The sequence below is a fragment of the Lithobates pipiens genome, unplaced genomic scaffold (assembly GCF_037356315.1).
Source record: "Lithobates pipiens isolate NorthernLeopardFrog02 unplaced genomic scaffold, aLitPip1_a1.2 Scaffold_1, whole genome shotgun sequence".
Lineage (NCBI taxonomy): Eukaryota > Metazoa > Chordata > Amphibia > Anura > Ranidae > Lithobates > Lithobates pipiens.
This window is the reverse complement of record NW_027507685.1, coordinates 141,598,932-141,622,445: the sequence shown is the minus strand read 5'-3', so window position 1 is coordinate 141,622,445 and position 23,514 is coordinate 141,598,932. Positions and strand designations below refer to the sequence as shown.

General features: G+C 41.4%; 1 protein-coding gene across 7 annotated transcripts in view; it reads right to left on the bottom strand.

Annotated features, from left to right (window-relative positions):
- Window positions 1-2,857: 2,857 nt before the first annotated feature.
- RAPGEF1 (Rap guanine nucleotide exchange factor 1) overlaps window positions 2,858-23,514 on the bottom strand; it is a 142,338-nt gene continuing 121,681 nt past the window's right edge. For all 7 annotated transcript variants that reach the window (XM_077477855.1, XM_077477873.1, XM_077477863.1 and 4 more), the window contains 13 exons: window positions 18,694-18,782; window positions 14,902-15,025; window positions 14,740-14,815; window positions 13,912-13,996; window positions 12,507-12,599; window positions 10,669-10,857; window positions 10,364-10,448; window positions 8,684-8,778; window positions 8,508-8,586; window positions 5,402-5,503; window positions 5,222-5,319; window positions 5,008-5,136; window positions 2,858-3,890 (listed from right to left, as the gene is read on the bottom strand). In XM_077477855.1, the coding sequence (XP_077333981.1) occupies window positions 3,740-3,890; window positions 5,008-5,136; window positions 5,222-5,319; window positions 5,402-5,503; window positions 8,508-8,586; window positions 8,684-8,778; window positions 10,364-10,448; window positions 10,669-10,857; window positions 12,507-12,599; window positions 13,912-13,996; window positions 14,740-14,815; window positions 14,902-15,025; window positions 18,694-18,782 (1,395 nt within the window). In that variant the 3' untranslated portion in view covers window positions 2,858-3,739. The remainder of the gene's footprint in view (window positions 3,891-5,007; window positions 5,137-5,221; window positions 5,320-5,401; window positions 5,504-8,507; window positions 8,587-8,683; window positions 8,779-10,363; window positions 10,449-10,668; window positions 10,858-12,506; window positions 12,600-13,911; window positions 13,997-14,739; window positions 14,816-14,901; window positions 15,026-18,693; window positions 18,783-23,514) is intronic.

Genomic DNA, 23,514 nt, shown 5'->3' with positions numbered 1-23,514 from the left:
GAGGATACCTGGTTATTATTCTGCTCCCGAGCATATACCCAGGATTCTTTCCATGGGCCTCAACTGGTCCTCTCTCATGTCCCACATGTAGTGAGCCCCTTTGATGATTGTTTGAGCTTTTTATCCTACATCTTTCTATACTGGGTCCTTAAAGGGTGATGGCGGTTTCCCATCGCCACTGTGTTGCTTTTGAAGCCATTTTTAATCTCATGGAGTGTGCTATAGGCATCTGACTGTTGCAATTAGTTTCTATATCCTAGCTACCCCTGAGGAAGGAGTATCTCTATAGACTCCAAAACATGTCGGGTGAAGGACCCAATTAATTTACCATCTACTTCAGCTACTTGCAATATCAGTTATGGTTGATATGTACACTCCATGATTCATGTTTTTATCGTTGTATCTTTAATAAAGATTTTATTTTTCTATTCAATTTGTGATCTCTATCAAATGCTGCTAAAGTCCTCCCCCAAGGGGAACCCCTCTCATAAAATGTTGTAAAAGTCACCAGCACTCCAATAAATTTAGTTTCACCGTTTTATTATGAGAGCCATAATTGTCTCCCTCATTTCTGGGCCTTACAGACTCCCTTGTTCAGGACAACATAGTGACTCATTTTTGGTTTTGGAATTTTGGTGATTTTTGCAACTCAGCAGATATCTTGCATATTAGCCCTATTAATTATAAACATTTATATAGTGCCGCAAATATATGCATAGCATTAGCTTTGTATTCTGTATATTTCACAGTCCCTACCCTCAGGGAGCTTACAGTCTAAGGTCCCCATCACACATGTATACATAGAAGCACACACAGACTTAGACTAATTTAGACAATATTGAGGGGCCGCTAATAATACAATAGCACAATTGAATCGATAGGAACATAAATAGTAAAAAATTGTTAAACTTCATACATTATATATATCAAAGTGCAACTTGCTAAATATTATTGTGAATATAAAAAAAATAATAAAAAAAGTCCTTTGTAAAGTCCATAAAATCTTCAGTGATAAGTTACCAATGTAGTTCTAGGCCGATTCCTCATTGTTCTCATGAGCATTGAAACTCCACGAGGTGAGATCTTGTATGGAGCCCCAGACCGAGGGAGATTGACAGTTATTTTATGTTTCTTCCATTTGCAAATAATTGTACCAACTGTTGTCACCTTCTCACCAAGCTGCTTGGTGATGGTCTTGTAGCCCATTCCAGCCTACAATCTTGTCCCTGACATCCTTGGACAGCTCTTTGGTATTGGCCACGGTGGGGAGATTAGAACCTGATTGATTGCTTCTGTAGACAGGTGTATTTTATACAGGTAACAAGCTGAGATAAGCAGCACTCTCTTTAAAGGCCAATTTCACACAACCACCATTTTAAAGTCACACAATTTCACAGAATGCCTGCGTAAACTTGAGGTCTATGGACCCCAACTTGCATCAAAGTCGGACCCAAGTAGTACAGAGACTACTCTGAAGTCACACAGATATGAATGGTACTGATTGGAAATCATGGGGTATGACTTGTCATGAGACTTTCCAGTCCCAAGTCGCAGGACAAGTCGTACAAATGTGAAAGGGGCCTAAGAGAGTGCTCATAATCTCAGCTCGTTACCTGTATAGAAGACACCTAGGAGCCAGAAATCTTGCAGATTAATAGGGGATCAAATACTTATTTCACTCATTAAAATGCAAATCAATTTATAACTTTTTTGAAATGCGTTTTTCTGGATATTTGTTATATAGGTGTTTTCAGGCATATAAGAGGCGCGTTCAGAAAAGCAGTAAAACCTCTAGATGCATCTAGCATTTGAGCATTAATGCATTCCAGTGGTCATAAATAAATTATAAATTCTGGCCAATGGAATCATTAACGCTCAAAAGCATGATGACCCATGGCGCGTGTTCAATATGCAGCTTTTATCACATTTTTTTTAACCAGCTTTTCTCCTGCCAGACGGTCTGTCATTCAAGGGAGCTAAATAAATATCCCATGTGTATGAGACCTAAAGATAAAGTCAAAATTTTCTTTAAAAATGTTGGATGGAATGGTCTCTGATTTTACTGCTGTCTTTGTCCTCTGTTGGGGGTATCGCCCCTCCTTTCTTGTTGTGCCACCAGGAAAGGAAGTGGGGGGGTCCAAAATGGGGAAACACACACACACAGCAACAAAAAACTTGAGAGATTCTAACACTTTCCCACATCTAGCAAATCAAAAGTTTTGTCTGCAGTTCTACTTTAGCACATTTATGAACAATGTTGATATCTTTGTTTAGTGACTGAGCAACGTAAATTTGACATGGCTGAACACACTATATAACCAAATGACACCAAGTTTTAAAGTTTGTCTACTCACTGTACATGAAAAAAATGCTTAAAGGATAAGTGAATTTCAAACAAACTGCATTTATTTTTTACTCCTTCCCCTGATCTAACCCAACTCACTCTCCCAGTCCACAGAAGTATACTTGGGTAAATCTGACAGCTGTGGCTCCACTCAGAGTGGAGTGCGTTTTCACTGTCCTGGCCATGCCTGGCAGTTACAGCACCATAAATATCTATGGAGCCGTGTCCTGACGTGTCAACAGATGATTCCATAATAAGTCTATGGGGCTTAAAAGCGTAGGCTTGGCCACATAGTGAAGACTTGTGCCGATTGATGTAAACAGTGGAACCACACGTCTGATCGAGGTAGGTACGCATCTGTGGAGGAGGAAGGTGGTTAGGTGACGTTCAGTCGATAAGAGTGTAAAAAGAGAGTACATGTGCTTTATTTTAAAATCCTTTAAAGAATTCCTTATGAACTTCAAATGATCAGGTAATCCCATTTCATGCACACATGCAATCATAAGTCGTGAATGAATTTAGTTTTTTTATTTAAATTAATATTTCTGCAACCCCATGACCACCATACGTTTTTCTGAAGGTATGAAATGGTACTTTTTGGTGTGAGAGGTCAATGTACACAGGTCCTATAAGTTCAGAATTGTCACAATGGATGCAAAATCGCCATGCCAAGTGGTGACGCATGACAACGTTTAAAACATTTGACCTGCCACATAAGACAGTTTTCGTTTTCACTTTCTTCGCCTGCCCTTGTCTCAGCTGGCACAGATTCTAATGTCTGTCTTGTGTTTTACTCTCGTATGTACATTACACACTCAGTCTTTGTATATTCAACATGCAACATAAAAAAAAAATATAATAGTACATCACATTTATCTGCCGTCCCGACCCAAATACTGATATATATACAGGAGCACGCTGCCCTCTGCTTGTGGATGGAGGGGAAGCGTTGGCAGAATTTAAAACAAAATATGAAGTTGGCAAATAAAATAAAAAAGTTTACAATGAAGATCTGGTCTCTGCAGCTAGTTTTTACTAGCTTGATGATGTCCCATAAGTCCTTAGGTAATGAAAGGGCAGGCTCGTTGTGGTCACTCGAGCCACAGTGCGATACCCACGTCTCCAGTCCACATTTGGTGATGAAAGGCAGGGAGGTCCATAGTGACATGGCACAGAGATCTGCGACTTCTGATGGTACTCAGGGGTCACAAAATAACAGGAGACAACTGTGGGTGGGGCGACCCATGTCTTTGGGAGAGGGGTAGGGAGTCAGTGACAACCAGTAAACAAAGAATATCCCCTGTAGCCCCTTCAGTCACCTTGAGCACCCCCTTTACAAGAGAGATTTCTTCTTCATAGTCCTTGTGGCAGTCTTGTCTGCCTCCCCCTCAAATCTTAGGTCTTTTCATCTCTCTCTGTTTTCCTTCGTGTTATATTGCGGGGTTTGATTTTTAAGGACAGTTCCCATAGAGCCTCCTCGGCCAGGTGGTCGCTGAAGTCGTTGAAAAAAGAGATGATTTCGTCATTGCGGCGAATCTCGTAGTGGCTGTGGGAGAAATTGTGATATCTGTATTAAAATTCATTCACTGGTTTAGATCAACCAATTCTCTAGAGCTTTACACAAGGTTAGATGTCGAGACCAAATTTAACAGCAACAGTATATGCATTGGTTAACTTGACAATAACCATAAATAATTTAAATATTATTAATGACAATAGGCTTTAATCTGGCTTTTTGTTTTTTTTACTGCAGTATAAAGCCATTGCATTTTGGGGCCAAACACACGTCAGGGGACACTCACTTAAAGGGTTCATTTACACTAGGTTGATGAGCTGCGTTGCTCAGCCCTGAACAATGCTGGCTCTACGAAAGGTCACACAGAAAACAATTATTCACTGTGTGCCCTGTTCATTCATGCACGTTGTATAAAAATGCTTGCATTTTTAGATTAGGTTCAATAATGCTGTTGACTTTCAGGTAGTTCTGCTTGAGAAGTACCCTGTGTTTATGTCTGTAAAGTGAACACACATACCACAAGAACTACTTACTATAGGTTTGACTCCTCTTAGGGCTTAGTTCTAGTGTTTTTGGTGTACGGCTATAATTCTTACATAGGAAGCACAAGCCTCAAAGTAAAACAACATTTCTTTACTTCCTCAGACAGTCCCATTACTGCTCATGGTGGGGCGGTTTTATCAATCCAAAAAACAGCAGACAGTGCCAGGTACAGTCAGGTGCTGATTGACAAACTGCAAGCCTGTGAATCTGTAGTAATAATGCCGATAGCCATGTCGCTGGAGCATGCAAAAACAGATCAGACTACAAAATGTGCATACATAGGTACATGCACCCAGCTGCAAGAGGGCCAGGCAGAAAGTTCTGCCTGAATGTACACAGTATGACCTTCTCATGGCTGAGGGCATGTACCCTAAAAGTGGAACTTTAGTTACATGAAAAAGTGTATTGAGGTGGCTAGGGAAAATGCCTGGAAGTTTTATTTTTATATAATGAATTTGTTCTTTGAATAAAAGAGTGAATTTTAATTACAAGACCACTTTAATAACCATTTGTCAAGAACAGAAGTGAAGATGTAACCAGGCAATAGAGAAACAAACTATCATTAAATACAGTGGGAAGATGATGTAAATGGCATTGTACTTACACTTGCTGGAACCGCCTCATGCTATCTAGGATATTAAACTGCTGCCATCTCTTGGAGAAGTTTACTTTGCCATCAATATGGTCTGGATTCCCCAGGTGCACAAAGGTGAGGTCCTGCAGGATCAGACCCCTAGATGAAAGGAACTAGAGATCAGCACAGGTCTAGCGAATAGTGTTTTCAGCTGCTTGCAGAGAAGAAAAAAAAAAAAACTTACAAGTAGGGTATACATGGGGGCTCCACCTCAGAAAGCGCTGCCCGGTATGCTCGGAAGGAAGACGAGCTGTCTATCAGTGTGCAGTATTCAGCCAAGCCCTGTGGAGATCAAGTACAATGTATTATTTCAACAGGTACAGGCAGAAGTATACAATACAATTAATACAATCCCAGAACTCACCTCTGATGTCTGCTTCTGCCACTCCAGACGGCGGATGGGAGCAGAGTCCAACGCAGAGAGGATTGCAAGGTAAGAGTTGAAGTTGTTCAGTTTTCTCAGGTGCTGCAGAACAAAATGTTACAAAAACAGAGATCCTGAATCCATGTCTTTAACCAATGTGGAGAACCCCTTTGCTAAATACCAGCAATATAAAAACATACAAAGTATAAGGTATTTCAGGTGTAAGTATGAGCAAGGCAATCAATTACTATCCAGCATGAGACAAAAGAAAATTAAATTCAAAGTTCCACTGCACAAATTTGAGGGGATGCATCGTTCAACATGCAACCCCACATGTCCTCACTATATGCTCTATAGCTGCTAAAATTCTGAAAGTGATCAGAGACTTTAAAGGATAAGTTCACTTTTTTAACCATTTGACCTCTGGAAGATTTACCCCCCTTCATGACCAAGCCATTTTTTTTGCGATACACCACTGAGTTACTTTAACTGACAATTGCGTGGTTGTGCAGCACTGTATCCAAATAAAATGTATGTCCTTTCCCCCCCATAAATAGAGTTTTCTTTAAGGGGTATTTGATCACCACTGCTTTTTCTACTGTTTGTGCTATAAACAAAAAGACCGACGATTTTTAAAACACACTTTTTTTACTTTCTACAAAAAAAAAAAAAAAAAACCTAATTAAAAAAATAAAACGTCTTCATCAATTTAGCCCAATATGTATTCTGCTACAAAAAATCCTAATAAAGCCTAAATTGATTGGTTTACGTGAAGGTTTTTGCGTCTACAAACTATGGGACGTGTTTATGGATATTTTTTTTTTTTAATATATACTAGTAATGGATAAGCGACTACGATTTTGAAAAGGGCATTCTGACACTTTGCCTGGAACCAATGACACTAATACAGTGATCTGTGCTAAAAATATGCACTGTCACTGTACTATGACACTGGCTGAGAGAGGGCTAAACATCTAGGGTGATCAAAGGGTTAACTGTGTGCCTAACCAGTGTTTGTGTGCTGTGTGCTGCTTTTACTAGGGGAAGTAATGGATTCTAGTCCCTGCTTTGCAGGTACACAACTGGAATATGCCTTGTTTGCATAGGCATCTCTCAGTTCTCTATGTATTGCTGATGATCACAGCAGAAGCACGTGCACCCCCTGCAGGAGGATGTCTGGAATTATATATATATATATATATATATATATACACATACATACACACACAGGCGCGCGATCTGGCGCACAGCTACCGCCCTGTAGCAGTAAAACGACTATAGGGCAGTAGGTAAGCGGTTAAAAAAAAAAAAAATGAAATGCACGCACATATTTTTGCAGGTTAAAAAAATTTGCATTTATAATTATTTTTTTCTTTACTTTGAGTGTGTAAAGCATTGCACCAGCAATAAGCAGATTGTGGGTGCCATGCAGACTTTATCAGTGTATCTGTCTGCTCAATACCTCATTTGGGTAGGCAGATACACACTGACAGGAAGAGACCGTGAACTACCAGAGCGCTCAACAGTGTCATGGTAGTTCACTGAGGACTACAAGCCAATAGCCAGTACTTGTACTGGCCAGTACTCAGTACTTGTAGTATCCCATTCACAGAACTCTGTAAATGAATGACAGGTGAGTGGAGCAATGCGCTGCTGCGTTTTTTTTTTCTTCTTTTTAAATAGCAAGAAGATCCCACACTTGCTTTTACTTGAGGTAACTGAGCGGACAGTGGCTGAAATAGTGGGAACATGCTACACTTTAAAAACCAGGTGGAACATGTAACATGTTTCTGAAGGTGAACTTATCCTTTAAAATGCAACTGTCCATGGATCAAAGGTGTCAGAAAGATTTGCAGATCACAAATGAGATCCTACAGCGCTGAGCATGGCTGGGAACCAGACAGGCGACCTGCCTAACAAATTAGAGCTTAAAGGAATCTAGTGTTTTTGCATATATACATACTAATGTCCAATGCTATAAAATACTCAATGCTATACTTTCCACTTGTAGCTAGGTGTGGAATCATCTGAAACAGACTTGAACTACTGCCCCCAAGCTTTGAAAGAAACATCTGATTCGTCAGCTTTCACAAACTGAGAAAGCATGCTCGCTAGCAGTGCTGAGATTTTTAGACAGCTTAACATTCTTTCCAATGTCCATAAAATAACCCCGTCATAAATGGTTATTTGCAAAATTCAAAATTACACACACACACACACACACACACACATATACATATATATAGATATATATATATATATATATACATACATACACACACTTTGAGAAGTTTTGCATTTACACAGATGCTTTCCTTCCCCCCCACCCCAATTCATATGGTTACATTCAGTTCTGATAAGACACCAGGGATTTCTGGTTGGCTCCAGCTGCACCCAAGGGTGGGGTGTGTGTCCAGCTTTTGTCGGATTTAGATAAGAGCAAAGAAGGGTTAGATGCAATTGGGGTTATTGATGAAAAGGCAAAATCCACTTTGCACTGCAAGTGCAGTCATTGTAAATCCAAGGGGGACATGCAAGGAAAATAAAAAACAGCATTAAAATCAGCAGAGCTTCCCCTCATTACAGATTTACAGCGACTGCACTTCCAAGTGCACTTGCAGTGCAAATTGGATTTGCCTTTGGTAAATAACCCCCAATGTCAGCTTTTTAAATGCTGTCTAAATCCCTGCTGAAGAGATTTTCTCATTAGATTTTAAAAGCAGTCTTGTATTTTTATAGCAGATTTATCTTCATGTCCATCACCTGGACCAGAACTGAGGGGAAATCTCACTCATGGGACACAGATAACAAAATCCTGACAGAGAATCTAAACATTCCTATTCAGAATCGAAAATTTGTTTTCATCCCTGCTTATGTCCCTGTTGGGAGTATTTCTCCCATCAAATAGACAGGAAGTGACAGAAATCTCCCACACAGAGACAGAGAAAGCAAGAAAGCTCTACCACTCTACCCAAATCAAAGTTTTGGCTGAAGTTAGAATTTAGTTCCCAAACATTGGTTCCTAACTATTATTTGCCCACACCCCCATGGACCTAAATATCATCTGGTAATAAAGCAATGGCAGCCGAGCTGATGTGTTGCTCACCTTCATAATTTTGATGAATTTCAGCAGCAGCCTCTCTCGGTCCTGTGCCTTCTCTTGCTGCATGATGATGGATCGCACCCTGTAATAGAGGGGGCAGAGCTCAGTCTTAACAGTTAGGGTTTATTTTCTCTTTTTACGCGAGTCTCTTCTCAATCCATAACAACTTTGTATCTTACCAGTAGGACATGTTGTTAAAGTGCTCCGTGAACTGTGTCAGGTTTGGGCTTTTCTCCTCGTTTTGCTCTTTTGCCCACAACAAAACCTCAGGGATCTAAACAGAAAAGAGAGCAGATTCAAGTTCTGACATTTCGGTGCAAGCAGTCATTTTGTGCTTTGGTCCCATATCCATGAAAATTCTAATCAGTGCAAAGTGTACAGCATGGTTGGCAGAGAAATGAAGCACTCGGACTGTGCTGACAGTTTAAACTGGAATCTGGATTTCCGAAAACAATGTAAACTTTAATAACCACTAGCCAATCACTAGCAGTAGATTTAATGCTGGTGGGTGGCTCCCCCAGGCACTGCGACATATCTGCGCATTGCGTTGCACATGTGCTCTGGCACGTCCCCTGGGGCGCACTCTGCGACGATTGCGGTACTCGGTATTGGGCTGCCGTGAGCAGACTGGATACCAAGTCATCGCTATGCGATCATATAACACTTAGTGGAATCCATTCATGACAACATTATTGCTTACTAATGTGTATGATCTGTGATTGGTTACCAGTGATTCACATGGTACTAGAGCTGCACGATTCTGGCTAAAATGATAATCACAATTTTTTTGCTTAGAAGATAGATCACGATTCTCTCGGCGTAACATCATCTTTCACATTAAAACAAAAAAAATGTGCTAACTTTACTATTTCTTTTTTTTTTTTTTTTATTGAAGTGTATTTTTTCCCCAAAAATTTGCATTTGAAAGACCGCTGGGCAAATACAGTGTGACATAAAATATTGCAGCAATTGCTATTTTATTCCCTAGGCCTCTGCTAAAATTATATTATATTTTATATATATATATATATATATATATAAATAAATAAAGTGGCAGAAAAAGATTTAGACTTTAAGTGGTTAAACTTCCTGCATTTACATGTGGTTGAAAGCTTGGCAGACTGTCCAGATTATTTGTTTACACAAAAAGTTCTATCCCTTTTATCCAAGAAGGGTTAGTTACAATGTTTCAAGTTCTAAACTTGGCAGATTGCCCAGGATACTTTCTTTTGACAGCTGAGTGAGCAGATAATCTCTCCACTTGTTTATATGAAAGAATCACCTACTCTCAAGCAGGAGAGATCATCAGGGGGGTGAATCAAGATCGCGATTTTTTTAACGATTAATCGTGTAGCTCTACATGGTACCTGGGCCAGTCAAAGCACCCTGTACCATGTGATAGCTGTGGGCCAATTAGAGTATCACAATAGTAAACAATGAGTCATTATTGCTGTTACAGTGATCACATATGTAACTCTTTATGAATGCCAACATTGCCAGATGCTTCTATTATTTAACACTTTCTAGAAAGCTAGTTGCATGGCTGCCTGGCTTCAAAAGTTTCAGATACCAGCCCCAGAACCGGTAGGCAACAAGTCAGAAATCCTGATTCTGCATACTAGTATGAGGTCTTTGGAACTCCGTGACAACCAGAACTTTCAGAGATCAGCACAGGTTTCCTTTATCGATCAGTGAGCAATTTTTGAGGTGTGATAAATTCGTTTAATTGTGACATAAATGATAACTGTTATTCGTGTTCACATTTCTCGCCTTCAAGCTTCTATGGAAAAATAAAGCAAACTGATCTGCAAGGTAGCACGGCTTGAACACCACAATTAGTGTTTTCCCAGTAAACCCACCTCAATCTTATAGAAAAGCTCTGCATCCAGAAGGGTCAGCTGTTCTGCAATTTCATGACTGTGGAAGTCATGGAGGGTTCCAGGCCTGTAAAACCACAGATTCCAAAATTAGTCCCCTGGTTAGAACACCACAAACAAAATTATACAACCCAGATAAGGTTTCCTGCAGGAATTGCATGGCAGAGGGATTTTGAGATGTCGAAACAAAAGACCATTAACCACTGTTCAGGTATCACATATGGAAGCAAACATCATATTTTTTATACATGGGACAAAATGCTGTTAAAATTGGAAGACATGCATACCTTGCAGCGACGCCCCTGGCAGCAAGCGGTCTCATGGCAGAGTTGCAGTGACTTTGCATCCTCTTATTATCTACTTTTTCTAGGATGTTCTTCCGCAGTACTCGGGCCAGACTCAGCTCCCCTTTACACACCAGCTTGAATACCAATTCCATCAGCAGCTTCAAGATTTCATCTGTTAGCTCGACCAAACTGCAAAAATGCGGAGGGGAGTAAAAATCTCAGTTCAAAGAAATACTCTAGTTATCTGGTTGTTATCTTCAATGACTGGCTTCAGCACTATGAATCAATGGCTTGATGCAGCATGAAAATCAGGGAAATCTGATTTCTTTACCTGCTTTTTTAATTTGGGATAGTGACTAGAGACTAGAGTACCAAAGCCAGCTTAACAACTTACATGTTCAGAACTATTCCACTACTCCTCTAGCACTTTGCAGGGTGTATGGAGGAGCCCCAAGGCAGAGCATGTTACTGCTGCCTATGTGGGTGGAATCTGTACTCCTCCAATCACAGGGCATGGAGAGGAGAGCAGAGCAATAGACATCCGTCCAGCACAAGTAGCAGTGGTAAAATAATGCCCAGATCTAGGGGGTACTGGGAGGGGTGGGCTTCCCTCCATCCAAGCCCTTCACCACCCCTGATGCTTGCCGGCAGTCTCCCAACCCCGCATGGTACATATCAGCACAGCTGCACTAAGATTTTCTCCTCCCCATCTGATTCGCTTACAGCTACGATGTGCACAGTATATAGCTAGCTACTGCCACTAACTTGCCATTCCTACCATGGAATATTACAGGTCGAAACTGCAACCAGTAGCTAGAAATACACTGCACAGGGAATTGGATTTCAGCTCCAGTGTGTGCTGTGTGGGGAGGGGCAGCTCTGCCTCTGCCCAGGCTGTGTACAATGCAGGAATGGGAGATAAAGCTCTGCCTAATGCACTGCCAGCAGTGACTCCGGTACTGTGCCCTCCTATCCCCCCCCCCCCCTGCTGTGCATCCTAACCCACCCCCCACTTACTGTGCATCTTACCCCCCCCCCCTTACTGTGCCCTCATATCCTAACAACCTGTACTGTGCCCTCCCTGTGTTGTCCGTCTTTGTCTCCACCAGCTGTCCCCATCTCTCCCAATGACCCTCCCATCTCTTTCCGCCCAGTGATTACAGCCTTTTCCATCCAAACTACCCCACCATCCTTATTTCACCCTACCCTCAACTACTCTGCCCTCACCCCAGTTTCACCCAACTACCCCCTTCCTGAACCACCCCTCATACCCCTAGGTATCAGTAATTTGTATCGCCGGGTACTTGGGGGAAAAAAAAAAAAAGTATCGATACTAATACTCGGTGTTAAAAAAAATAAAAATAAAAATGTATCGGTGCATCCCTAATTGTAACCTCCGATTCCCAAAGAAAAGGTTCTTAATAATAGCTTGCTAATCTGAAACAAATATACAGGTTGGCGTGTTCATCTTCACTGGCTCAATACTGGTTCTTTGCTCAGTGATGTCATGGTGAGGAGTGGGGCTAAGCACCAACTTGGACAGATGTTAAGCCCCTACACAGAGCATGTTCCTAGGATCAAGTGATTAGATGATTAACAAAAGTATTTGCAGGAAAAATCGCCTACAATGTAGTTTTATCAGACCAGACACTTTATGGGACCCGACAGGTTCACTTTAAGGATGAAAGCCTTGTAATTAATTTAACACCAATCGCACTGTTTACAAAGCAATGTGAACATCGGTCCTATAAAATCTAATTAACTACTACTTCTGAGCAGGTCACTAATATATACCAATAAATCATTCGGTGTCAGTCTGATAACTGCGTGTTACTTACCAGAGTTCATCCACCACTCTCACCAGCACGAAGAAGGTGTTCTTGCTCACTCGCTGCTTGAACGTATCCTGGAAGTGGCAGAATCTCTCATATGTTGAAAGTAGTTAAAGAAAACAGTCACCAATTCAGTTTTATATAAAAATCTTAAGCAATGCAGCGGGAGTAGGTTTTCTAGAAATTGTAAATCCTATGTAAATGATTAAACTTTTACTGGTTTAGCCTTCTCCTACTCTGTACATGCTCTGGAAATGTAATTGGGGTGTGTCAGTGATTGCACTACTATAACTCCCATGGGCTTCTACATACAGTTGCCACACATCTCTGCTGGTCCACATGGACTGTCAACCGTGGAAACCAAGTAATTTCTGATATAAATCAGTGGAATTCACAGGTAATATAAACATTTCACAACATAACTGGTATCATAAATCTTACTTTCCTGGGGTGACCACAAACACACACAAAATAAACCAAATGTTCTGTACGCTTTTTCTATATACCTTTCCTTAAACATCATCTGTACTATTATACGTTGTCGCAAACCCAATAAAAATCTATCCATCTAATAGAGGACACCTTTTCAGTGGGCAGCGCTGAATGATAAAGTGAAGGTTTTCCTTTGAGAAGGGCAAGAGTCCACATGGTCAGAAACAGCCATTTCAACAGCAGGGGGCAGCACTAGTCCATAGCTTGCATTACTGGTCACTGAGCACACAGCATAGGAAACTGAAAATCTAAATATAGGAAGTGCTGTCAATATTAAAATCCATTACCAAAACTATGCTCCCTCCCCCTCCCAGTCGGTTAAACCAATTCTACCTTAATAGAAGCCCATAAAAACATCTATAGTGCTTAATGAGTCACCAACCTTACGCTCTATGATTGTTCCAGGTTGGTGACCCCCAAGGTAGTGAAACAAGAACTCGTATCGGAGGCTGAACCTTTAAAAACCAAGTCAGAAATGGGAGCTTCCATGTTTCTGAATTTACAGGGTTCACTGGGAAAACCGTATTAGAAGAATTGCAGAGGCTACCATTGCCGAATATATTCTAAAAATACGTGTCTGGCCATCTCTGGCTTTTGCGAGATGCTGACCTGGAATAAGCCAGCAAACTCCTAATCAACATACTGGTTTCAAGTCAGTAACTTAGCAAGTACCAAATGCATTGTTCACCATGATGGCCAGGGAATTCGTATTTGCAGAATAGCAAAGGAAGGCTTAATGATCCCTTAGACAGTTTCTAAGAGAATTCAATAAATTTGCACCATCAAGGCCTTTGGTGTCGGTGAGATTGTATGAAGGGGAATGAGAAGACACTAGCTGAACAATGTTACCTTACTTAACCATTAAAAACTTTACACTGACAATATCACAGCCTGGATCATGTTTCTATGGAAAGGATATCTGTACTGCAGTTTCTCAATCAGCTCCTCTGGTGTAATGAATGTCCGGTAAGTGGTCAGGAAAGCCTCGCAATAAAGAACCAGATCTGCAGGAGAGAATTCAGCATAAAAATATATTTTACTGCGTCTCGGAAACATCACAAGTAAACATAGACTAGCTGTGTGATTGTGGAAAGCAGGAAAGCTGGATAAAGCATCTCATCCAGAGTCCGCCCACATCTCAGAACTCTGAGATCATACAGACACGCTGCAGCAAGAAGAGCCCCGGGGCAACCCTTATCCGAGAGGAAACTCCTTGGAATGTAACCCGGATCTGTGCACAGTTCTCCTCTATCAGCTGAGACATTGAACTGAGCGCTGACCGCCACCCATGCAATCCGCTTTTCTGAAAAACTGGACTGAATAACAGTGACAAGACTGCACACATCTACATGCATCATCAACGGAAAATCTGGCATTAGAAGTGGCAGCCTTCACAGACAAATAATTTACAGAAGGTTAATTTTAAAAAAAGGGCAATATCAGGCAAACCAGCCCACAGCTGAAACGATTTTTTACATGACATTATTATAAATGGACCTAATTTTGTGATTCAAGTGACTAGCGAGTATGACCACAGGTGACCTTTATCCAAATACCTCCCCTTCCTGGGCACCATCAAGGTAGTGACACAGCTCTGCCAAAAATGCTTCAAAATGTAAGTCAATGGTAAGAGTGTAATTCCCCTCTCATTCAGCACATGAGAGAGGATAAGATGAAAACAGATGGGGTTTGACATTATTGTGAATATTTCCTGATCGATGCGAAGGTGGTGTAAAAAAAGGCTTACCTTTTCGGTCTGTCTCTGTTGCATGGACAAGTAAGATATCTCCAGAACCACCCCTGACATCTGGCCCATCATCGCCCTGCATGTACAAAGCTCATCAGTCACTTTTACAAAAGAATTAAAATGGGATCAGCCACTTCCACCATCCACTATGAGCTGGCTCACCTCTTGTTTCAGCGTAAGTTTTGCCATGATCTCATTGTGGTCTACAAGGGAAAGTTCATCCAATTCCTCGCTCTCCTCTGCCTCTGGCGTTTCATGATTATGTCCACCAGGAGAATTGGGGAGCCTGTAAAAGGAAGGTTATCAGCATGTTATGAATGTGGATCAACAAAGATAGGCTGTGACTCTGCACAGTATCATGATATACATATAGCATCCCTGGGGCCATGGAACCAACATGCTGTGACCTAAATACCTCTGCTGGTTCCTTTTATTAGATCAATCAATTGAATATTACACAGCTAGTCACCACTGTATCGGTTCAACTGTCATTTAAATAAACCCGCACTGAGAGAAAGAAAAGGTTGCCTCCATTTGAAAACACTGCTTGGCTGTCATGCTGATTCACTGGCTTTTGTGTTTTCTGAGCCACTGGTCTGGAACAAGCATTCAGACCAGGAGTTCTGATTTCACTCTTACAGTGTTTGTAAAGGCACAAGGCTTTTTACCTTCATGCATTCTATTCTATGAAATCATATAGAATTTCAGTCCCCCCAATACTTACATTAACCCACTCTCGATCCAGTGATGTCCACGAGAACCTTGTTTCTCTGGGGACTCGCACGCCTGATTGTTTCGACAGCAGTGGGAGCCATCAATCACAGCCAGTCAGCCAATCATGAGTCCATGGGGGGAGCGTGGCCAAGCCATTTACACACGGAGCTGCATTTTGGAAGTGTGCCTGCTTGGGTGCCCCCAACAGCAAGCTTAACCACCAGAAGAATGGAAAAACAATATAATCGACCCTTATGTGGCAACAGTGAGGCCCATTCACCTACAAACTCCAGTACCTGGATGAAATGTTTGAGGGTCACAACCAAACTGACCATTTTTTATTTTCTCAGTGCAGGTCACAGAATGTAAAATCTGATTGATTGCTATGGTCATAGCTTTCATTCTTATTTGCTCGGTTTTCAATTACAACAGCCTGCACTGCTACCTATATGCAGTATAAATTGGGTAAGAGACACATGCTAAGACAGTACATTTTTGATTACATCTCCCTCTATAGCAGAGAGCCCAGCCCACTTCTATTACAGAGCAAGCACCGCTGACAGCCTCACAGCAGCTGTATAAGGGGTCATTAATGAACCTATCATTAAAAGTAACACTGCGTGTGAAATAACTGTAATTAACTGGGAGTCTTTCTATGCATGGCAATGAGCAGAGGTGGTAAATGCTTCTTAATAAGGAACCGACATGGTGGCAAGTGGAATGACTGGAAGCCACAAATAACGCAAGCTACTTGACATGGAAATGTAATTGTTTAGCAAGCTATTATTTGCCTGGATGATGAAAGAGAGAAGGTGAGTGAGGAGGAGGCGATAGGGAGAGAAGCACAGAGGACAGGCTAGACAGATAGAACAAGAATGAACTGAAAGATCACAAAGCAGTGGGCACACAGAGCAAGTACTGGAAGATAAGACACATGAGGGGGGAGGTAGGACACAGGAAATGCAAGCTGTGTCTATAAATGACAGGGTCTTAAAACATAATTAGAGGCCCTGCTGGCTCTTCTAGGTTAATGCGGTAGTAAACGTGGGCATTTAAAAAAGAAAAAAAAAACTCCCCTGCAAGGCAATGACATATGGTGTTAGTATGCATCACACATTATGAAATACCTTAGAATGAAGCCCTCCCACAGCGTGCTGTCACAGGAGCTTTAATCTTTACCCGGTCTTCCTTCCAGATTCGCAGACTGTATAAATGGCCGAGCCGTGATGATGTCCCTCCCGCGAGTCATTGCCCCAGCACAGATCTCTGAAAGCAAGGCATGGGTATGCCATTCCTTCAGAGTGTATGCACCGGTGATGTCACCACCTGCATGTTGTGTGAATATCTTCTAAACATTTAGGAGATATTCACTGTACCTACAGGTAAGCCTCATTATAGGCTTACCTGTAGGTATAAGTTCAAAAGTGGATTTTACTAGCACTTTAAAGTCAAAAAATATTTTCAATGTCCCAGCAGCAAGTTTGTTCTTGTCTGATATCAGGGATAAATATGACAGCTGCACTTACTAAGTCACCAGCCAGAGTGAAGTGCCCAAGCTCCTTAAAACAAAAAGGTAACAATTTGGCATCATTCTTTTTTTACCCGAATGTTGCAACACAAAGGACTAATGAAATGGAATGAATGATTAGCACACATGAAGCTAATATAGTATATTGTAAACATCTGGTGCAAAATACAGAAACAATAAGGAGGGGGGAATTTAATAAGGCTGCTGCATCACATTTCTGGCACTTATCCCTCTAGTTAATGTACTTCACCAAATCAATAAGGCATTTGTAAAACTTCTGGTTCTGACAGCGACTCATGCACCAAATTCAGGTAGTTCTCTAACGTGCCACCTTTATAGTGTCGCACTGACTGTTCCACTTTTACATTATGCCACATTGAATGCGCTACTTTTACATTGTGTCACATTGAACAGGACAAATGTAAAAGTGGCCTTCATCAAGACAAACTCTCTTTTGGCCTATTAAGAAAAAAAAAACTGTCTCAGACAAATTTTGTGAAAGTGTCTCGGGTGCATTCTAAAAGTTGTGCAGCATGAGCCAAATTGAAGTACAAGTTCTAGTAGAAAGGTATATGAATTTGGTGCATTCTTCACTACTTTCAGAATACACCAGAATCAGACACTTTTGCAAAATCTGCCTGTGCCAGTCTTCGTGAATTCCAGGAAAGGCTTTTTATGGAGTATAACCAAAAAGTCAGTGAACCTGATTACAGGAGAGTATGGCACATAAATGTACTCAGGAGTGTGTGGTTTCTTATTGTCCAAACAAATGTTCAGATAAATTCAGGACAAAGGTGTATTGCTAGCCTGCAGTATGGCCCGCTTTTTGTCCAATAACAAGCAGTGTTGTCTAGCAGAGATGCAAAGATTACAAGACTGGCTCAGCACATAATTCCTTTGGCAGCTACAACAGTTTAGATGCATATGCATTTTGATTGTATGTTTGGTTGTCTGTCTGGAGTTAAAGTGGATGTAAAGCCACTCTCATCCTTTCTAAACTAAACTACTGCAATATTGGTTATCTAGAAGACTATAAATGCCTCCTGCAAGTATACACATCTGTCAAATATCTGCTATGAGACCCGAAAAAACTGCAGATTTTGTGTGTGGGGGGGGGGGGGGGGTCTGTTTTCCAGGGCTCAGTGAGTGGAGTCATGATGTCAGTAGACTCCCCGCCCACCTCTACACTCCCCTTATCAACATGCATTTTTTCCTGTGTATTTCTTACACTGAACTTCTGCTACGATTACTAACATCCAGTCAAAACCCAAAAAAGTCCCCACATGACTCCAGCATGGCAAATCATGCTGAGGTGTGGAACAGCCAATCCTTGCAGAGCAGCAGAAGAAAGGAGTGGGAGGGAATTAAAAAATAATGCATATTTCTTAGGCTAGTGCACAAGATATGTAAATCACCTGTCACTCACGGGGGGATTTGACAATGTTTTTCTCTGTCAAGATTTATCTCACTGAACAATAAAAGAGGATTGGAGCTGGGTTAACTCTTTGTGGCAAGATTGGGCTCAAATGATAGGAAATCTTATATTCTACATTACGACATCCACTTTAAGCATTGAAAATAAAGGAAAATAAAGAATGTGGGGCAAATGTATCAGGTATGAAATGAACAGGAATGAAGAACATGAATGTATTGCTTTATGTGGGTCACAGGACTAGAAACAAGGAAGAGGAACAACAGAAATAGTACAGTACCTGTCCGTGGTTTCGTGGTTCTCGCTGCCAGGAGCGCAGGGCTGAGAAGAGGAAGCTCTCTGATGTTCATCATCAATTAAAGGAGATTCCTGCAGGAGACCAAAGACATCACTTTCACTGTAAGTCATACACAGTATGTTATAGTAATATAAGCTAGATCATGAGGCACTTCCCCTTCTCTACAGGTCACACTGACCATTCACTGCTGTTATCACATTTGCCAATACACAGGCGCCCTCTCACCACACCACATTCTTTTACACCCATACAGAATGACATTAGTATTACATAGGATGTAAACCCTGACACTTCCTTACCACCCTCAAGTAAAAAAACAAAAACGGCAACTAATAAAACACAAATTTACTTTGCGCTAGGTACTTTTCCCCTATGCAATGCAAAATTCACAGGACACAAAACAAGAAGCTTTCCAGGGTAACATGTACCTGCTCCTTATACTCTATGAGGCAGCCATTTTAATACAGGGGTGCAAGGTGACATCACTGAGGCCTTAAGCAGAATGGTAACCAGTAACATTGCTAATAGGCAGCAATACATAGCTTAACAGGGGCAAGCAATTGAACTGATCTTTGGAGAGGAGACTGGGCCTCCTCCAAACTAATCTCTAACCCAAACGCCTACATTTTGTATGCCCCAGGCTGTCAAAGCTCATCTCTACTGGCCATCATGTGCATCGTTTATGCTCTATAAGGGGTATTTAGTAAGCAATAACTTTCTGATGTAATGGAAAATTCTGGATTGTTGATTTAACTCGGCTCTTCGTAATCCTTCAATGATTTCTTTTTTTTATTTCTAAAAGCAGAATGGAAACTGCAGCACTGGGTGGAATTTTTTTATTAATTGCCTGTCTGAACACAAAAAAAAAAAAAAAAAAAAAAAAAAAAAAGAGAAGGTTAGCAGTGTGTTCTTTTATTTCCAAACTTTACAGACTTCATCCAGCTGGCTTCTGCCTTTTACAGTACAGCCAATGGCTTTTTATCATTCAGTGTTTGATCTGCCTTTTCAGGTTTTGTGCAACGATAAAGGCAGAAGAAACAAAGAATGAAGCAGAAAGCGTTGTTTAAAAGACTGATTAATTGTGTACATACAACCTTATGGGTGGTCATGGATATCGGGCGATGGTCATTCATGCAGGTATGATATAACCATCCTCATTGTGGACACTATTTCAAACAAATACATGTACACTGAGTGCACATCTTCGACTGCGTGGCATAGGGTGGGGGGGGGGGGTCAAGGCTCTCACACACAGAACCAATGCCAGTTTATCTTGGTAGAAAGACAAATATGCAGTCCCCCTACCCCAAAAAGCATCAGGTCGTTGTCTACTACTGCCATAGACTTTAGATTATTGTTAGTCCTAGTGACCACTGGCATAGGACAGAAAGTGATGTGAAAACCAAACATTTACAGCTGTCACTGAAACAAGAAAAAGATAAGAGGAAATATTTCAAACCTGCTCCAGTGACTACTGTCTGTGGTAGGATTTGTCCTTCCTATGGCTCAACCCCGGGCTCACCAATGCCATTCAATACAGAAAGTTTTGACTAGAAACACCCTGAACAGAGGCGGTCAGTGATATGAAGCTGCACCAACATGGCAAAATAGCTGTTTGCACCAAGTGAAGTAAAAGGTACATGTGACCAATCGGAAATCATTTTGCAGTGATCTTCCAAATGAGGTGCTCAGAAAACCAATATATATCACCTCCTCTGCAGTCTTTTAGAGGGGTACCCCACCCACTGCAACCCCAAAGCATTCAGGATTCCCATTACAAGCGCTGCAATCCATGATTCTATTCTTTATGGTTATTTAGGTATACGTTGTGACCACATTAGAGACAAATAAATTAGTCTTAAAATCACAAAGTGACATTTCTTCTTCCAACATTAGGTCACAATTCTATATGCCTGGCATCCGCTTTCCGCTATTATCAGAATATAACAAGACACAGCCACAAAGGAAGCACAGACTGTAGCAACTGTTTGGCAGCACAGCGATAAAAGGATGTGGTGAAAACATGGCGACAATACAGACAGCAAGCAAGCAAGCACAGTTATATTGACAAGCCTCTGTTAGAAGCGATGAGATGATGCAGGACATCCAAAATCTGCATGGAAAGGGACAACCTCAACTCATAGCAGAAGATATGAGCTGCCTCAGGCTTTGTGATTGTATAACTCACCATTACTTAACAAGAAGTGCATTACAAAGACAGTGCATGGTATGAGTACTCCTTTGGATGCTTGTAAAGGTTTAATAGTGTTTGGCCAAATTTACTTTGGTAGTTTATCAACCATTTTATTCATTTTTATAAATTTGCATAAAATCTTTATATAACAAATACATCTTTTTGTAAAACACCCTGACCGTTTTTTTTTTGTTTGTTTTTTAATAAATACCTGACTAAATCGGATGATGTATCCCTCCCCCGATTTATTCACTAGTCTGATCGCTCCTATTCTTCAATTCTATTGTAGCCCACTAGCTACTAAAGTCAGAGTAGAGAATGTCAAAACATTTTTGCTGTCTGTGGCTTGTTAAGCTTCCTGCCCCCCCCCCCCCCCCCAGTGAAGTTGTCACCAGGATAGAAAGTGAAGGGAACCCTTCTTAGCAGGGACACAATAGAGATAAAAATACTTTATCCCCCTCACTACCTTCCACAGTGACAACATTGTCACCTGGACAGGAAGCAAAATGGTTTTCCCCCAAAAGGACACAAAGAAAAAAAATGTACAGGGGGTCCCCCTTGTCTCCAAAGCTAAGAAGAAACAAAAAAAAAAAAGCCTTTTGGGTAGACGTGTAATAAGAAAGGTCGTGCCTTTGTCTACAGCTTACAACAAGCTGACTTTGAAGTGATTTTAAAGCTTTTTTTTTTTTTTTAAATAGAAGAGGTCATATATACCTGCTCTATGCAATGGTACAGCACAGAGCCTCCCTTACCTCCACTTCTGGTGCCGTCTGCTCCTTCTTCCTGTAAGTGCACCCATAGCAAGCCATGGGATATGGGGCACCAATGTAGGTACGCTCCTGAGTTGGGCTGTGTGCATCCATAGATACACACAGCCTGGCTTGGCCATGCCCCTCCCCCCCTCACAGGATTTGACTGACAGCAGCAGGAGCCTATGGCTGCCCATGTCTCCTCAAAGTCAAGGGAGAAGAGCTGCAGCCGCACAGCACTGATTGCTGACATAACTCAAGGAAGTTTTCGGGGGGGGGATGGGGTGTGTGTTAAGATGAACAGTTAGCGGGGGGTGGGGGGGGGGAATGTATTGCCTTAATGCAGGGAATGCATAAAAATAAATAAATTCCGTTAGACCTTAAAACCACTTTAAGCAGTAAATATGAAATAGGCATACACAATTTTCATTTCATATTCCCCCATTATTATTTTTGCCTTGATTAAAATTAAACAGTAAATTTATAATAAAAACATAATACATTGGGCTTTAATGTGGTTTGTTAAAGTGGAATTGAAAGAAGTTTGGGTTTTGTTTTGTTTTTTTAATCATACTTACCTAAGTGGATGCTGCATCTGTCCCGCCACCAGCTCCAAGACTGAGAACTAAACGATCAAAGCCTACTGATCACTCGGTTCTCAGAGCTCTGTGAGCAGAGTCAGCAGCTCTTAGTTCTTCAAACCCTACTGGAGTGCTGGGCTGTGAAGTGGGTGGGAACAACTGGCCAAGGCTCTCTGCCACTTGCTGAGAGGCTCAGCCACATGCCAGTCCAAGCATCTGGGTCGATCTCGACCATATGGTCACAACCTTTCCCCAGCCTGGACTTGCTCTGTGACTTTAGCCGGCTTCAGCCCGCTGCCTGCTGAAAACAAGTCACAGGAGTGCAGAACAAACTGCATTTCTGCGATCCACAGAAGTACAGCTCAAAAATTTTGAAAAATGTTGACAAGCAGGACTCTTCTGTCATAAATGCTTCCCCCAGCCTGTCGGTGGTCATGTACACTGAGCAAAGCATGCGCAGCTCAGAGTACAACTACAGCACCGCTCTGCCGTGATGAAGTAATGACTACCATGCACGGGAATGATGCCATCGCAGCACGGCCATTCAAGCAGTTAGATGTAACCCAGAAGGAAGACCTGGTGAAGATAAAGCATCTGAGACTAGCTGAAGCGTCGGCACCAAAGGTAAGTCTGCCGTAATGTGTTAATCTGTGGTGAACCTCTTGGGGGCCCCTTAAATAGAGTATAGCTTTGCTTTAAAATAAAAACTTATCCAGTAAAATTTAGATTTTAAAAACATGAATAGTAAAGTAATTGATGCATTGGTCTTTTCAAACAAGCCAACAATGTCACGAAAAGATATTGGAAGTGGTCATTGCTAATCACTTTCTGAAAGCTAGTCGCCTGCTTACCATGCTGACATACTGGTTTCAGTCAGACCTGGAACAAGGCTGCAGATCAAGAAGTCAGAACTCTGTGTCCGATTATTGTTCTAAATCAATGACTCAAGGGTTTAAAGAAAGAGATTCAGCATGACAGCCAACCAACTAGCATTATAAAGGGAGGTCCCTGATGGCAGCCTATGTTTTTCATGACAGGGTTCATTTAACCATCACTGACCTCAGCACAAGGCCCTTCCAGATGTTTGTATTTGTCCTGCATGGTGGTTGGCAAGCAGCCTTGGCCATAAAACATCTGTTTTATTGTTTACTCCTGACAGCTTAAAAATGTTAAGGGCATCATAAACCCAGCACTGATACTGATATGACTTTGCACAGAACTATAAATAGTGCAAAATGCTTGCTGGGAGTGCCAGTGACAAAAAATTTTTTGTTTAGAA